Here is a 16,349-nt window from a genome sequence, read left to right as displayed (position 1 = left end):
CACCCTCCCTTCAGAGATCCCTGTACATTGATGAGATTCCTGCCTGAGCCTTCTCTGCTCTAGGCTGAACAGTCTGAGGTCTCCCAATGTTTCCTCCTATGGGAGGTGGTCCAGTCACTCAGTCATCTCTGTGGCCCTTCATTGGACTCTATCCAGTAGCTTCATGTCTGTCTTGTACTGGGGACAAGCACTCTAGGTGTGGCTTCACGGGTGCTGAATACATGGGATGAATACACCTCGATCTGTTGGCATCACTTCTCCCAGTGCAGCCCACGATACCATTTGCCTCTCTGCGGCAAGGGCACATTGTTGGCTTATGGTCAACTTGGTTTCCACCAGGACCCATATGTCCTTTTCACTGGCACTTAGGGTTGTTCCTCCCTAGGTGCGTGACTTTGCAGTCCCCCATGTTGAACTTCATGAGGTTCCCATCTGCCCATTTCTCCAGCCTGTTGACGTCTATCTGGATGGCAGCATGACCCTTTGGTATATCAGCTATTCCTTGCAGTTTTATGCCCTCTGCAAACTTGATGAGAGTATACTCAGACCCATCGTCCAGCTCACTAATAAGGATGTTGAACAAGACTGGGCCCAGCCATTCAGCTACTTTTCAGTCCACCTCACTGTCCTTTTATCCAACCCATACTTCATGAGGATCCTACGGGGGACAGTGTCAAAAGCCTTACTGAAGTTTAGAGAGACCATGTTCACTGTTCCCTCAGCTACCAGGCCAGTTGTTTCATCACAGAAGTTTATCAAGTTGGTCAAACTTGACTGCTCCTTGGTGAATCCATGCTGATTACTCCTGATGACTTTCTTGTTCTTCATGTGCCTTGAAATGATTTTCAGGATTAGCTGCTCCATCACCTTCCAGGAGATCAATCTGAGGCTTGAGGTTCCTTCTTGAAGTGACATTTGCTTTCCTCCAGTCTACAGGCATTTCTTCCAGTTGCCATGATCAATCAAAGAGCAAGTGGTATTATTCTCCTGTTGTATTTCTCATATTGGGAACGGGGCACATTTGCAAATGAACAGTGAAATAGGAAAGTTCTAACAGGAAAACTCAGAAGAGTGAGGGATTTTTTGACTTATTCGATAAGTGCAGAAACAAGATTTCCTTTACTAGGATCTAACGTGCAAGTCATTCTCTTAATGTTGCTTTCGTGATTCCTCTGAGAGAAGATGTATTTATGACACAGATTCAGGCTTATCATGGGTTTTGTTACAGGATGCTACAAATATTTGCTTGCATTAACAGGACATTTCCAATCAGAGGCTTTCAAATTTATGATGGACCAATTCACCTTACCAAGTGCACCTTCAAAAACTTTGTGCCAACTCCAGACAGATTTACCAGTGCAGTTGGATTCTTGATGAAAAATCCATGGCAGATGACACCAAAAAACAACATTTCTCTTGTGAAGTTTGGTCCAAATGTAAGTTTATTACAAGTTTTCTGTTATTCTTGCAAATGCCTTTATTTTCTTCTTGCTGTATTTAAAATAAACATCCAAGAGCCCTAGGTCATCTTTTCCACACATCCCTATTTCAGAGTTTCTGTCTTGGTTGGAAGTCACCCAAGGTCTATCCTTTGTCTCCCAAGCAAAAAAAAATACCAAAGGAGATGTAGGATATATTGCAATAATGATCTATTTCATGGCTAATGGTAAAGCTGAAAGGAGATTTTTATAAGGTTCAGTATATCTTTAGTAATGAATTTTCAGTTGCTGTTCAGAAGCAAGAGCTGGCCTCAGCCGATTACTAAAAATCACAATGTCTCTTTTGCAAGATTTCACAATCCTTGCCATAAGTTTTTTAATCAACTTTGTTAAATTCCTGTGTTTCTGCAGGTGTGCAAGTGTTAGTCTGTGCTTTGCCTGGGGAAAAAAAATAAATATTTTAATTGTTGTTGCCAGGTTTCTTTGAAGGCCTTCTTTGGAAAACCTGGTCCCTGGTTTGATGAAGGGGATCTGGATGGTGACAAGAACTCAATATTCCATGATCTGGATGGTTCAGTAACTGACTACAAGGATACCTACGTGGGCAGAATGGATAATTACTTGATTCAACACCCCAAATGCATTAATGTTACAGAATGGAGTGGAGTGGTTTGCAGTGGGACCTATGCGCAGGCTAGTACTCTTGTAGCTTTCTGTTTGGGGCAAATCTATAATATGAACAATTTATGAGGGCAGGGGGAGTGTAAGAACTACAAAGTTACCTATCTTTGGATTTAAAAATTCTTTGACATTTTAAAAAATAGTTCTATGCATATTCCACTTTTCAGCCAGTTGTGTATATTGTGTTCCCTTCAGCACACACACTGGGAGTACAGTATTAGGTGCTGCAGGGTAAAACCAAATGTGTATGCATGCCAGGAGTTCCATGTTGCAGCCCTACCTGCTAGAACATTTTTGTGTTGGAGATGTTTTCTTCCTCTGGAGTGCTCTCTGTCTTTTTTTCACAGAGTGGGTTTTAAGAGGCGCTTTGGTTTTTTTTCAGTGGAGATGTTAAATACCAACTCCTGAATACAAGTCTCATACAGGTCTGATTCCCATTCTGGTTCCTGTTCAAAATGAGTTTGGCCAAGTACCATAGCTGATTCTATATATATTTTTTTTTCCCCTCCCTCCCCTTTTTTTGTCTGTAAAATGGGCAAAATCTACAATAAGTTTCTCAAATAGGGCTCCTCTTCAGGAGATACTTGTGTATTGCTTAACTCAGAACATGAAGTTGCAGTGTTTTCGCTAATAATGTAGTGATTATTCTTCACTATTTCATTTCCTTTTGTACATTGTCCAAATCTTTCTTCTTCCTTTTCGTCCTCCTTAATATCATATAGGTTTATGTCCAAACCTGGAATGGACAGAATCTTTCCATGACTATTGTACGAGATGAGTACCCAGCCAATGCCATGGTTCTTCGAGGTATTAATCAGAGAGCTGTCTTTCAACAATACCAGCCGGTAGTGATGCTCCAAAAGGGCTACACAATACATTGGAATGGAAAAGCTCCAAATGTCACCTACCTTTATCTCATTAACTTCAACAAGTATGTTTACTTTCTTTGATGTCATTGATCCATAAGGCAATACTGAAGTAATGTCCTGCAGAATTAGCATGCATGAGAGTTTGCAGCCATCAGTAAGATGAGATCTTGGGTTGGTTTTTTTTCATAATTACAAATAATAAAGTAGGAAAAACAAGAGATTAAGCAATAGACCTGCACCTAAAGTAAGCTTGTGTCCAGTAGCGTCTTTAAGGAAAATCCTTCAGAGAAGAAAATTTGCAAGTAGTGAAGTTGAGCAGAATTGGAGTTGAGTAGTTCAGCGTACTTGATTTTGTTGTTGGATAAACTTAGTAAATGTCTAAAGTATAAAATCAAACATATCCTGAGAGTATCAAAGTTACTGTAACATTTAATGAAACACTCTGTGAAGGGAAGAAAGATCTTCTGGTTGAGGGTTTGGGAGCTTTTTGTGTTCCTGTTGTTTTTTGAGTGATCTGTTTGCTGTGTATTGTCATCTAAACTGTTCCTACAGCAAATCATACACTTTATGTTTTTTTTCAGGAATGACTGGATTCGTGTTGGTCTTTGTTATCAACCGAATACAGATTTTGCTATAGTACTGGAAACCTTTCAAAGGCGGTCATCTGCTCTGTCCAGCAAGGTAGAGCGCTACGTGCCTGTATCTTCAATGATGGAGCTCGAAAAGAATCGATCAGACAAGAAGTTCTACTTCGACAACAGTACCGGGTAACTCCTTGTAACTTGACCCTATTGGAATATGTTGTTTAATCTTAAAATGTCCAGTTCGATAGTGTTAAAAGCAACTGATTGAGACACCTACATAAGAGGAAATCTGTTGTGAAGGAGCCCAAAGCCTATTTGAAAGAATACTTTGTGTGACTTTGAATCTCCAAAATACAGTGGTTGTCATTGAAATACTTTTCCAAGAGCATCACAGTTGCAACAGATATTTCCTACCCCATGCCTGGGGAAAATGTGGTACAGAATCATAGAATTGTTTAGGTTGGAAAAAGCCTTTAAGATCATCAAGTCCAACCATCAACCCAACACCACCATGCCCACTAAACCATGTCCAGAAGTGCCTTGTCTATGTGTTTTTTGAACACTTCCAGGGATGGTGACACCACCACTTCCCTGGACAGCCTGTTCCAATGCCTGACAACCCTCTCAGTAAAGAAATTTTTCCCAATATCCAATCTAAACCCCCCTGGCACAACCTGAGGCCATTTCCTCTCATCCTATCACTAGTTACTTGATAGAAGAGACCAGTACCCATGTTACTACAACCTCCTTTCAGGTAGCTGTAGAGAGCAATAAGGTCTCCCCTCAGCCTCCTCTTTTCCAGACTGAACAGCCCCAGTTCCCTCAGCCGCTCCTCATCAGACTTGTGCTCCAGGCCCCTCACCAGCTCGGTTGCCCTTCTCTGAACACGCTCCAGCACCTCAATGTCTTTCCTGTAGTGAGGGGCCCAAAACTGAACACAGCACTCGAGGTGCGGCCTCACCAGTGCCGAGTACAGGGTGACGATCACTGCCCTGCTCCTGCTGGCCACACTGTTTCTGATACAGGCCAGGATGCTATTGGCCTTCTTGGCCACCTGGGCACTCTGGTGGCTCATGTTCAGCCAGCTGTTGACAAATACCACCATGTCTTTTTCTGCCAGGCAGCTTTCCAGCCACTCTTCCCCAAGCCTGTAGCGTTGCATGGGGTTGTTGTGACCCAAGTGCAGGACACTTGACTGTGTTGAACCTCATACAATTGGCCTCGGCCCATCGATCCAGCCTGTCCAGATCCCTCTGTAAGGCCTTCCTACCCTTGAGCAGATCAACCCTCCCTCCCAACTTGGTGTCATCCGCAAGCTTGCAGGAAGTAACCTCTAAGTCCTCAAATAAAATTTAAACTGAAATTTAACTGAAATGTTAAACTGAAAATCCTAGAAATTTCCAAGAAGTTGTCTGTTCCAAGAACATTTTAAGAATGTATTTCTGAAAATCCTAATCTGTTTTCAGCCTTCTTGAAAGTACTTAAAAGACCTAGTCTTTCTTTCTTTCAAAAGTACTTCTGACAGAGGCCACTGAGATAGTTCTGAGAGGTTTAAGATGCGGTCAACTTTGAGTAAAACAAGTCCTACATACATCACTTGTGTGTACTGCAACTGTTGATCTTTAATTTATAGTTTTTTCTCTTACTTATATTGTTCCCTTAACAGCTACTTTGTCTGTAATAATGTCTGCAGGTGAATGTAGCTTTTGAAAAGACATTTATGTTTCTTTTGTCTAAGAGCTACAGTGATAACAGTCAAATATATAACAGAAGAGTTACTAATCTCTGTGTGCTGTGAACATTAATGACCACTACCCCCTAAACTGCATTTCCAGGCATTTGCAACAGTGCAATTGCAGTGCCCCGTGCTGGTGGCTGAAGCTGAATATCAGTTACTGCTGGGTATCTGCAAAGATCTGTGATCAAAGAAAACATTTATGCTCTGCAGTTTGGTTTTTGTTTCCTGCAAGCCGCTGATTTGAGGAGTGGCTCTTCTTTTCAAAGCATATGCATTCATAATGATGTCCCCTTTAATTGTTGGGAATTTCAGATATGCTAGTAGATACTTCCTAACTCTAGTAAACTAAATATTTTGAAAAAGTTTGAACAATGGTGCAGAAGTGAATACTGTAGTTTCTCTGCTTCTGAAAATCATGAAATACAGCTGTTTTTAAGGTTTAACATAAATATCTATCTTTCCAGCAATTGATCTAGATTCTTTTCCCCCCCTTTTGTGTAGATTACTGTTTTTATTTCTTCAAGCCAAATATAATAGGGATGGTCACAGTTACTGCTCATCTCAGGGATGTGAAAGGATCAAGATTGTGACCAAAGATTCAGCAAAAGGCATCAGTAACTGCATGGCAAAAGCTTACCCAAAGTACTACCAAGGACCAACCGTCATAAAGCAGATGCCAGTAAAAACTACTGTACCATGTACAAAATGCGGCACAACTCAGGTAAAATAAAATAAGCAAAAACTTTCATGAACTGTATACTCGGGGTTGCTGTCTCCTAGCTTTAAGGCAGAATTTCAGTCTTTCTGTCCAGAATGCTGCACCTACCAGTTTGTGACGGTCACATTGTTCATCTCCTGTACGCTAGAAGGCAGGGAGTACCTTGTAGCACAAAGGTTTCAGTTTTTGTTCTTTGAAAAATACTGCTTCACCTCTCACTCGTGAGTGCTACAGAAAAGGGACATAGCTAGATCTGATGTCTTCTGCTACAGTATTATCTGTACTCCATGTAGGATCACTTTGCTGCAGAGATCTATATGCTATTGTCCAAACTTCTCTCTTCTTTTTTGGGTCTTTGCTTATTAGCATGAACTTGAAATTGCATTATCCATTTTAGCTATACAAGCTGAGAAAAATTCTGAAAGCAAGGAAGAAAATAAAAGGAATATATTTCATGATATTTATTGGCATTGCTAGTACCATAAATAATGCCACTGACAAATGGATGCATTTGCTTTGGAGCACGGGCGATCTCTTGTAAATTGACTGCATGATAAACTGTTTAAGATGCATGGATATGTGTATTTAACATGTTTCATTTGATATCCAGATGGTATTCACCAGCGATCCTCACAAAAACTACCTCCTTGTGCAGATTAATTCAACTGGTGAAAAAGAGTTAAGCAGAGGTCAGCAAGCATTTATTTCTGTAAGTATTCTTTAGGGTTTTCTTCTATCTTTCTCTTTAGCAGTTTGTATTACACCAGTTATACAACTTTATACAATGCTGACCTCACTTTTCTTTACTTGAATGAAAAGTGTTGGTTTATAGTTTAAAAACCAAACAGTCAAAAAGCTGATGTTTTAACCACAGAAAATGAGGCTTCAAAGCTCCATTTTGTTTTCAAATCCCTCCCTTCTGGAGAGAAAATTGTACTAGTAAGGGAGAGTGTGAAATCTTCAGATCTGGATGAATATACATTTACTGATGGCTGCTTTTGGAGGAAAAAAAAAAAAAAAAGGCAAAAAACCAAGAAAAACCCCAATCAAACAACCTGTTAGTTAAATCCATGTTGTTAAAACTGGTTTTATGCTAACAGATTGGTGAGTTAATGGGGTGAGTTATTCAAGCCATTAAGCTTTGCTAAACTCCTTTAAAATAGCAATTACTTAAGAATCCATAGAGATTTCTGTATTTGTTCTGATGCAGGCCTGATAAGCCTAGTGATGTGATACTGTATAAAAAGTAGTTTACTTCAACTTTTCTGTTCGGATGCTGAAGGAGACTTGCACATGCTGCTGAAATAGCATTTGCAGACAACCTCATACCACAAAGCTTAAAGTCTGCATGTGGCTTACATTCAGCAACGTCAGTGCGTTAGCTTGGTTGAAATAATAAAACTGTTGAGTTATTTGAACAAATGGTACAAGAGCAGTGTAACCTAGCAGCTGCAGACTTCTATGGGAATGTGTGTGCCTTATCAAAAGCAGTAAGAGTGCTCTGCAGGAAGAAACTGGACTGGAACTGGGCTGCTGCAGAGACAGAATAACTGTACTATTGCCAAAAAGTGCAGGTGGTTCAGTATCTGTGTTTTAGCTTCCCAAAGCAGGAGCAATGAGGTAGTAAGTCACCTGAAATGTATGATCTCCCTGTAGAAGCCAGGGACTGGAGGCTCCCATGCAATTTCAGAAGTCCCACTGAATGCCTCCCCTTAAGGCAGAAAATAAAAAGATGCTAGGGAGAAGCAAGTATTTGTAAGGAAATTAGTACACCACTGTGTCTAAACTAGGTGAAGATTAACACCGAGTGGAGTAGAATCGCTGTTGGATCCATACTAACTTTAAGAAAGAAAGAAAAAGTTCTTTTCTCTTTTTCTGCTCCCATGTAGGTCAATGGCACTACGTTTTCCTTCAAGGATAATGGTATACTTATTGTTGTAGTTGATGCCTGCATCGGCACAGTGTCGGGAAGCAGATCATTTTCTGGAGTAGACATTAAGCATGTAGATGGGTATTTAACATCTGGAATTCCACAAAGGTACGTGTAATGACCATTTATTTCCAGTATGTCGTGTGAGCTGTAGCTCTGCTCTCTAACAAGGATTTAAACGGTACCTATACATCAGCACTGAAACTGAGCAAAACATATATCTAAGTTGAGGGGAAAGGAGAAACATAGGAGCATTTTAACAGACAATTTAGCCTTATTTGAGAAAACAAAGCAACTCAAATTTTGAACACTTAAAATTTTCCACTGTTGCCTGTCTTTCACCTCAAAAAGATACTTTTTTTTAACTAAACTTCATGTAATAACACTTCTTTGCTTAAAACAAGAATAACTTTTTGTTTAATATGGTCACTTAAGGACACTGACGAGAACTATGTGACAAGGTACCATACTGTTCTTCCCCCTATCTAGGGAGAAAATTGCTTATCATTAATGAAAGATTAAAAGTTACTGTTAGAAAAATCAGCATTCTAATATTATAATTTTGGATCAATATCTAAACTTGATTTTTTGATACAAAATAATAAACTATATTTAAATAACACTTTCCAATGATTTTGAAGTTAAAATTAAAAAAATTTAAAAGAAAAATTCTAGGTGGATGCTTTTCCAGGTACTGCTTTCAGAGAGGGTTAACTGCTTCCATGTCATGAAATGACATGGCAAGAGTACTCTTAAGCAAGTGGACTGTGAGGCCAACTAGCTGAAAAAGCATGTAGCAGAATATTAAGAAAACTTTGTGTTTATAACAGCTGCTGTCTCTGCACCATTTCTGCTGCAGGTCTATTGTTCTACTGAGCACAAGAGGTGATGTAGCAATTCCTAATAATTTATCAGAAGCCTTAATGTCCCTGGGGACAGCCAAACCACCTTATCTTCAGAGCAACGGTTGGTGCAAAAAATTCCACATTTCTTTGACACTGCCTTGGTCTGTGTGTTTATGTTAGCATGATGGGTTTCTCACGGGGTGTGTGAAAAGGATGCAGCTGGTGGAGGATGGTTGCCAGTTTGCACTGGTGTGAGCTGCTGCATTTCAGCCCTTGCTGAAAGGGGGGGTAGGCAGCCCTTCAGCAGATGGGGCAGAAAACCCTTCCTGTTGCCCCAAAGGGCGCTGTGTGAAGCTTGTTGCAAGCAGAGAAGTGACTAGCAGTTCTTTGTGCTTGTGGATTACAGAAAAAGAGCCCCAGGCTTTTTTCCCAAAGCCTGTATTTTGTGCCTTACCCAGTGAATCTATTTTTAAACAATGTCCTGTGTAAGGCTACTATTTCTTGTTCTAACCAAATTTGAAGGTAGAGATGAGAAGCTGTCACTATTTTGAGGGATGATCACTTTATAGTCCACGTGGGGTAGCTGTAGTCTGTTCAGGGCTTTGGCACGAGTTCTGTCTGAGAAAGCAGGTTTTGTAACTGTCCCAATAGCTGCGTTCTCAAATTAAGATTTTAGAGTATTTAATACCGAATATTGAAAAAAGAAGTTGCAAATCAGTATTTCCTTGCGAGGTGCGTGTGAAGCTGAGAGTGGATTAATGTCCTGAATAATCTGGGGGGAGAATTTCAGAGAGGCGTGCCATTCCCTTCCCAACCAGTCCTGTGTTGTGCTTGGATGGGGCTTGGCTGGTTCGGTAACACTGAGCTGTTTTTGTCACAGGAAGCCTGGCCTTTCTGGGCTTCAGAGGAAACTTTAAGCCATCCTGGATTAAGCTGTTTACTGGTCCTGCTGGGCATGGGCTTGTTCAGATAGAAAAGTATATCCCTTTACAACTGGAAGAGTATGGCTGTGCCAGAGCAATCAAAAGCCGACGGAAAGACCTCGAGCTTCTGAAGAAGGCTACACAATCTCATTAAAGACTAAGATGTACATAAAAGCTGGGGCAAAAAAAATGTGAACTAACTTATTTTTTAATTTATGGCATTTTAAACTATATTGTTATCCAAGTAAATCATGTTATTGTCTGACAGATGTTTGCCAGCATTGACTGCTTGAATGCCAATCTGTGCACCTTCTAGTTGTACAAAATATTAAAGAATTTATTAGTATTTGTATAAACAGGTTTCAGAGATTTTTCAGATGTTGGTATTTACTGTAAACAAGTTCCTTCTGTTTAATACTCCTTTTGTATGTAAGAGGGTGTTCATAAAAGCCTTAAATTTTTGGTAACAGGTGTTGGAGTGCATCTTGGATTACTTGAAAGATTAACATTAAAGTCTCCATAAACAGCTTGAATTGGTCATAACTTATGCATTTTCCCTCAGCTGTTAGGTGTTTTCCTGAGGGTTTATTTAGCAGTCAGCTCAGTTACATTCTCAATCTGCTTTCTAATGTGTTAAAAACCAGTTTCCCTACACATGCAGCAGACTCAAGCGGTTTTAACTGCAGTAAAATTTTTGCTTTGCTGTATGAAAGGTGGAGAGAGGGGATTCAAAGAACCAGCCCGGGGCTGGGTAAGGATTGTGTACCATCTAACAGAGTTTAACAAGGCTACGTGTACCAGCATGGCATACAGAGCAGAAAATTACCACCATTCTTTGGCGTCACTGTTTACTATTCACCCCTAAATATACAGGTGTCCGTAAGAGTTACTTCAGTTAACAGTCTGGGTGTTGAGGCTGCAGTCTTGTGTACAGCTTGATTTCAGCTTTTTCTTTTAAAGCTTTTAGCCAGAAAGGCAAAGCTGAGATAGTTATTTTCAATCTGTAATGAAACTAGGCTTCTACTGTTGCAGTGGTTTTTTGGGTTGTTTTTTTTTTTTTTTCTTAAGGCTATCCCAGCTTTAAGTGAATGGAAAGTGCTGTCAGTTCATTCAGGCATGTTATATCTTTTGCCTTAACTTTGATTCTTTTAATATACTCATGTTGCTAGTTCCTATTGATTTTATGTTGGGCCTGTTTGATTTCTTTTGGTTTTGTTGTAAGTATTTTTTGCACACTTTCTGCAGATAGTGTGAAAATAATTTAGAAGAACTGAGGCACACCAGCCCTTTTTCAGGATCCTAGTCTTTGAAATTAAATTTCAGAGACTGTAAAGATGCATTTCATAGTAGGGAACAATAGGTGCCATAGAGCTAAAATGTAACCATAGTTCTAATAAAACTGACATAGTTCCTTCTTCTTGTATATGTTCTCATTCATTCTAGGTGGTATAATATGTCTATCATTCAGAGATGCGTTGTGCTTTGAATTCAAAATGGAGTGGCTGTTGGAAATTAACTATATGCCTGTCTTCTCCAAAGAAGTTGAAAAACTGTGGGGATTTTTTTTTGTGCTTTAAAGGAGAGGCGGCACAGTAGCAGACCTATTATTCTGTTCAAATAAATATGCTACCTCAGTGCTACAATTAAACTGCCTGGTCTAGTGTAGTTTCCTAAGTGGGAGGGGAAAGGAGCACAACACAAGAGATGAAGTTAACAAATAGATAACTGATGTTATTTTTATTGTAAAACCAAGCCAAATGGATGATTGTGTGTTTTGCAGTTGTTTTGATGCACAGTTCTCTTATAATGTTAAAAAAAAAAAGGCATTTTGTTAGGGGGAGATGTGGTAAATCTTTAAGACTAGCTATGATGTTTGGTGTTACTAATGCAGGGCAATGTGATTTAAATGCTCTGAGTGCAGTAGTGATAGTGTTTGGGGATTAAAATGGTTTTAAGACTTCCTCTGTTCTGTGGGTCATGCTCAGCAGAGAAATACCGATGAGGTAGTGACCTACAGGGTTGTGAAGTTGGCCATTATTTATGAGCTTCTGCTGTTCTAAGCCATCTTGTAAAAATTGTACTTGGAAGTGTAAAGGGTATTCTGATGTGGGGCTTACTGATGGACAATTGGATGTGAAGTTGAAGTGTTGTCTTTTGTGTAAATTTAAACACTTGATAAATAGCATAAATAAATTTTTACATCTGACAAGGCAATAAAATCTTGGGTCTCTTCTGTTCTTGTATCGAGTAATTTTGTAATGTGTGTTATGTGAATACTAGAAACTATTTTATTTCAAACACCAATAGACTTGTGAAGTTCATGGAGCATATCCTACCCTCCATTCAGAGACAGGCTAGGAAAGGAAAGGAGCCACTAATGGTGACTGAAGTTATGAGCCTGTCTCCAACGTCTGTCATCTTAAAGTCTGTCTGAGCTGCTGAGTGTAGAGTCATTTCAGCTTGGTGGGGGCCAGTGCAGTGGTGTTACTTACTCAGGGGCATCTTACCCATGTCTGTAACTACTTGGTGGGGGAGTAAAGAAGATAGAGGCAGGCTATTCTCAATAGTGCCCAGTGGCACAGGGCAAGAGGCAGTGGGCACACATTGAAATGCAGGCAATTCCACATAAACAGAAGAAAAACTTAGGTCAAGCACTGGAACTGATTACCGGAGAGGCTGCGGAGTCTTCTGTGGAGGAGCATCTGTAGCTGACCCTGTTTTGAGACACATCATGTCCTGGGGCCGTCTCCAGAGGTGGCTGCCAGCCTGGGTGCCACTGTGGTTGTGTGCAGTTAAAATTACCAAAGTATCTAGCCTCTCTTTTCCAAGCACTCCAGCTGCTGCAGCCTGCAACATCTGAGCCATGCACTTTTTACCTCATGCCTGAAACGCAGTGAGATCTTAAAATTGAGGCATCTCTGCCACAAACCTAGTCCAAAAGGTATTGTAATTGCGTCTTCATGGTCAGCTTTGTGTACAGATAGATTGATTTCCATTCCTTGCTCAAATGGTACCATTCTGCAGTAAAAAATTTTAAAACTCACCAGGCTAGAGAAAGGAAGGCAAGTTTAAAGCTTTAATGTAATGTGTTAGAGCTTTTTAAGGCACATCTGGGCTCATGTTCTTACTCCACAGGTTGTTTTTGCATTTTATTCTTTAATTGTTACAATGTTTTAAAAACAACAACAAAGAAACAACAGAAGAATAAATCAAGTACTTGGAGCAGGGATCAGATTAAGTGTACTATGAATAAGGCACTCTCTCTGGCCAAAGGCACTACTGAAAATCCAGTATATGAGGGGCTGGAGACCCATCTCTAAAGAGCTGGGATGATGGCAAAGACATGCTTTAGGAAAAGATAGACTTAATTCTGCATATTGTCAGACTGCAGTGACAGCTGAGGCCCTGGATAACTTCTGACCCAGGACATTAAACTAAGTTTTACAGTTCAGGGCAAGTGCTGTGATTTCCTCTGCTTTCCCTCAACTCCTTTTAACATTATATAGGAAGGATGTACATCTGCCGATAGTCACTAAGCTCTGATTGAAAAGCCCAGTCCACCAGGTTTGATGACAGCTGTATCATATGGTGCAGTGGTCAATGAAGGTCAAAAGGGTACGTCACAGCTATATTTGTTTAAGAGGATCCTGGTGTCATCCTAGTGTCCAAACATCTATGAAGTGCAAAGAAAAGCAGTAACTTCTGAACTTTGAAATTGCATTTATGTGAGCTTTTCCCACCAATTACTTTTCCACACTAGCCCTTATGGGAAGGTTCTGTCCTTCCTAGAGTTCACAAGCATATTTTTTTCTAATGCCTTCTTTTTTTTCCCGTGTCTCGTGCTAGTTAAAATTCTAAAATAATACTCAGTTTTGAAGTATATAAGGCCACCTTTGGCTTGAGGGAATTTATGAGCTTTTTAATGATATGGCCTCGGAGTACTAAGATTTTGCATATTAAATTGTATTAACAATTGTAACATGCTAAAAAGAAAAAGACTTGTCTGGCCATTGACTTGGATGACTGGGAATGATGGGATTGGCAAGTCATAGAAGTCCACCGCTCCTTTTTCGTGTGATGAAACTGAAAAATAAAGAGATTTTGGATACAATAGGAGCAATTTTGGGAGAGAGCATTCTGGGGATCTCCTGAGATCAGCCTAGCCTTTTCTGATATGTCATCTTGTGCCTGCTCTTGTGTCCTTCCCTTAACCCATACTGAATAAATTCAGAGAGATTTGTGCTTTTCTTGAAAGGTTTGTGGTTTTTGTGTTTGGTGTAGTCATGAGAAATTGTCTTGGTTAGATCACAGAGAAATTTCAAAGTAATCAGTCTCTATAAACGTTGTTCTTAAAGGCCAACTTTTTCACTTTTCTGATTTCTATTGTATTTAAAAATACAAAGCTGACTTAATTGCTGTGCCTGGGAGGCAAATTCTTTGTTACATCTTTGTCCAAGTTGAATGGGGGACAGCTGAATATCCTGATTTTTAATTTTTTTTCTGAGGAAATGTTCTTAGAATATGCAATGGCCTGTTTTAATATATAATTTATTCTAAACGGAACATAAAGTGGTATTTTAAGATTATTTTAGTGTGTGCAAGTTTATAAGTAGTAATGCTGTACTAGAACTGCTATAGACAATTATAAACACAACCATCTTTCCTGTGGAGCATTTCCAGTGACATTTTCAGCGGATACACAAGGATCAGTTCAGGGTATGTTTTGTGTAATTGGTAGCTTTTAGGGATGGATCTCAGATGATGACGTGTCTTTTTAGTATCTATGAGGTTCTTCAGCAGAAGATGGTTTACTCCATCTGCAGGGTGTGAACTATGATCTAATGGTTTTCTTCCATCTCTGGTGCAAATGACTGGCACATGTTCTCAGTAATAACAGACAACACCACAATTATCTGTGGTCTCATTTCTGTTTCTGAGAAATGATTCTATGATGAGCATCACTCAGTAGCATATATTGCACAGTCCTGCTTTTTAATAGTTTTATGGCAGCATGTTCTGGGTTAATTTTTTCTTTTTAATATTCCTGTATTGATAACAGATTTTTCTGTCCTTCACAACAATGAAATGCAAAGTATTAGAAGATATGAGTATGTATACTCACATGAATCATAGCAGCATGCACATTTGCCATTGGGTTCCTTCTGCTAGCTAGCAGACAAATGTGAAATAAGAGTTCATGTCAGGCTTTAATAGTTGGACATGGAAGAAAACAAATGAAGGTTCAAGAAAAATTTGTTAGCTGTCTCTTTTCCCTATAAGCCATATACACCTTTCTCTTTTTGCTTTGTAGGGACAGGGTTCTCCTTACCACTTCCCTTTCAGTCTGTAAGGGCTGTGATGTTGCTCTGGTTAAGTATTTTGTTGCCATAGAATTTTCCATTTCTGATATTCCCAATGTTTTGCTGCCTGTGGATTTTTCTGAGTAATTGTCCAACCTTCTTCTCCATTAACTCTATTTCCAGAGCATTTCAGGGAGTGGGTTGGACCCACCCTTTTAGTTTACCCAGGCTGACTTGAGTTTCAAAATGTAATCTGTTTTAACAAAGCCATTAGCCAAAATACACTACTTCTGTTAAATCCTCTTGTCCCGTGACTCACATTGTAGCAACATGTTCAAGATCAGATAGATGCATGGAAATACCTTTTGCAAATAAGCATCAGATGTGAGGACACTGCCTGTGTCAAACTGAAGGGATTAGCAGTACAGAACTTGTGTGAAAGTGTTGATCTCCACTGCCTATTTTTGTGTGCAGTGTTTCTTGCTGAGCATTAAACAGGCCCTTTGTAATCTGGGAGTCAGGGTGGGTTTGAATTCTTCCATAGCTGTCTTGTTGAATGAGCCAGATTAAATGCTTTATGCTCCAGAGTATAGATTAGAATGAGTACCAATGTGAAACTTAGAAATGTTGATATCCACTCTTTATAGGAATAATTGGCTGGTTTTTTTCATATGATACTTCAGTTTCATTACTTTCACACTTAAGTCATTGTGCACTCTTCCCTCCCCCTTCCCCCCCCGCCCCAGGCAGTCCTACACAAACTCCATGACATCATTGTTAATAGTGACATACAAGCCAGTTTCTAAAATGAAGCTAATAAATTAAGTTCACACTAATAAGCATATGCCTAGCAGTTACTGATTATACAAGATGTAAATCAGTCTTAAGTGAACTGCTGTTTTTAGATTTATATGTGTTTAAGATATGAGTGTGTAAATAACTGTATTAATATATTTCCCAAAGTATATCCTAAAATTACAAAAATATTTTTGTGTGTGAACAGTTCCCCTCTTTGCCTGTGAAAGTCTGGTGTTCAGGATCTATGAAAGAGTAAATAACATTGCAAATTGCCAGGGATCTATACTGAAGTTGTTAAGGAAGGTTGTTGCTGGAGGGCCCCAGGACACAAAGTCTCAACACAGAGCTTAATAGGGAAGCAAATGCTCTGTTAGGAGCACAGTGTGTTGTAAGTTTGAGTCAAAGTCACATTTTCCCTCTCACAGGTGGCTATACATACACTAAAACCAATATGTGAACCCATATCTATAGTTAATCAAATTCTGATACAGCGCTTAAAAGACTCAAAGACTCTGTGTCTTGCT

General features: G+C 39.6%; 1 protein-coding gene across 5 annotated transcripts in view; it reads left to right on the top strand.

The window, feature by feature from the left end:
- CEMIP2 (cell migration inducing hyaluronidase 2) overlaps positions 1 to 11,946 on the top strand; it is a 53,333-nt gene extending 41,387 nt beyond the window's left edge. For all 5 annotated transcript variants that reach the window (XM_030004487.2, XM_030004488.2, XM_030004486.2 and 2 more), the window contains 9 exons: positions 1,259 to 1,436; positions 1,917 to 2,132; positions 2,843 to 3,051; positions 3,571 to 3,756; positions 5,813 to 6,032; positions 6,640 to 6,738; positions 7,919 to 8,067; positions 8,819 to 8,925; positions 9,685 to 11,946. In XM_030004487.2, the coding sequence (XP_029860347.1) occupies positions 1,259 to 1,436; positions 1,917 to 2,132; positions 2,843 to 3,051; positions 3,571 to 3,756; positions 5,813 to 6,032; positions 6,640 to 6,738; positions 7,919 to 8,067; positions 8,819 to 8,925; positions 9,685 to 9,881 (1,561 nt within the window). In that variant the 3' untranslated portion in view covers positions 9,882 to 11,946. The remainder of the gene's footprint in view (positions 1 to 1,258; positions 1,437 to 1,916; positions 2,133 to 2,842; positions 3,052 to 3,570; positions 3,757 to 5,812; positions 6,033 to 6,639; positions 6,739 to 7,918; positions 8,068 to 8,818; positions 8,926 to 9,684) is intronic.
- The last annotated feature ends 4,403 nt before the right edge of the window (positions 11,947 to 16,349 follow it).

This window comes from Aquila chrysaetos, chromosome Z (genome assembly GCF_900496995.4).
Source record: "Aquila chrysaetos chrysaetos chromosome Z, bAquChr1.4, whole genome shotgun sequence".
Classification (NCBI taxonomy): Eukaryota; Metazoa; Chordata; class Aves; order Accipitriformes; family Accipitridae; genus Aquila; species Aquila chrysaetos.
This window is presented reverse-complemented; position numbering and strand designations above follow the sequence as displayed.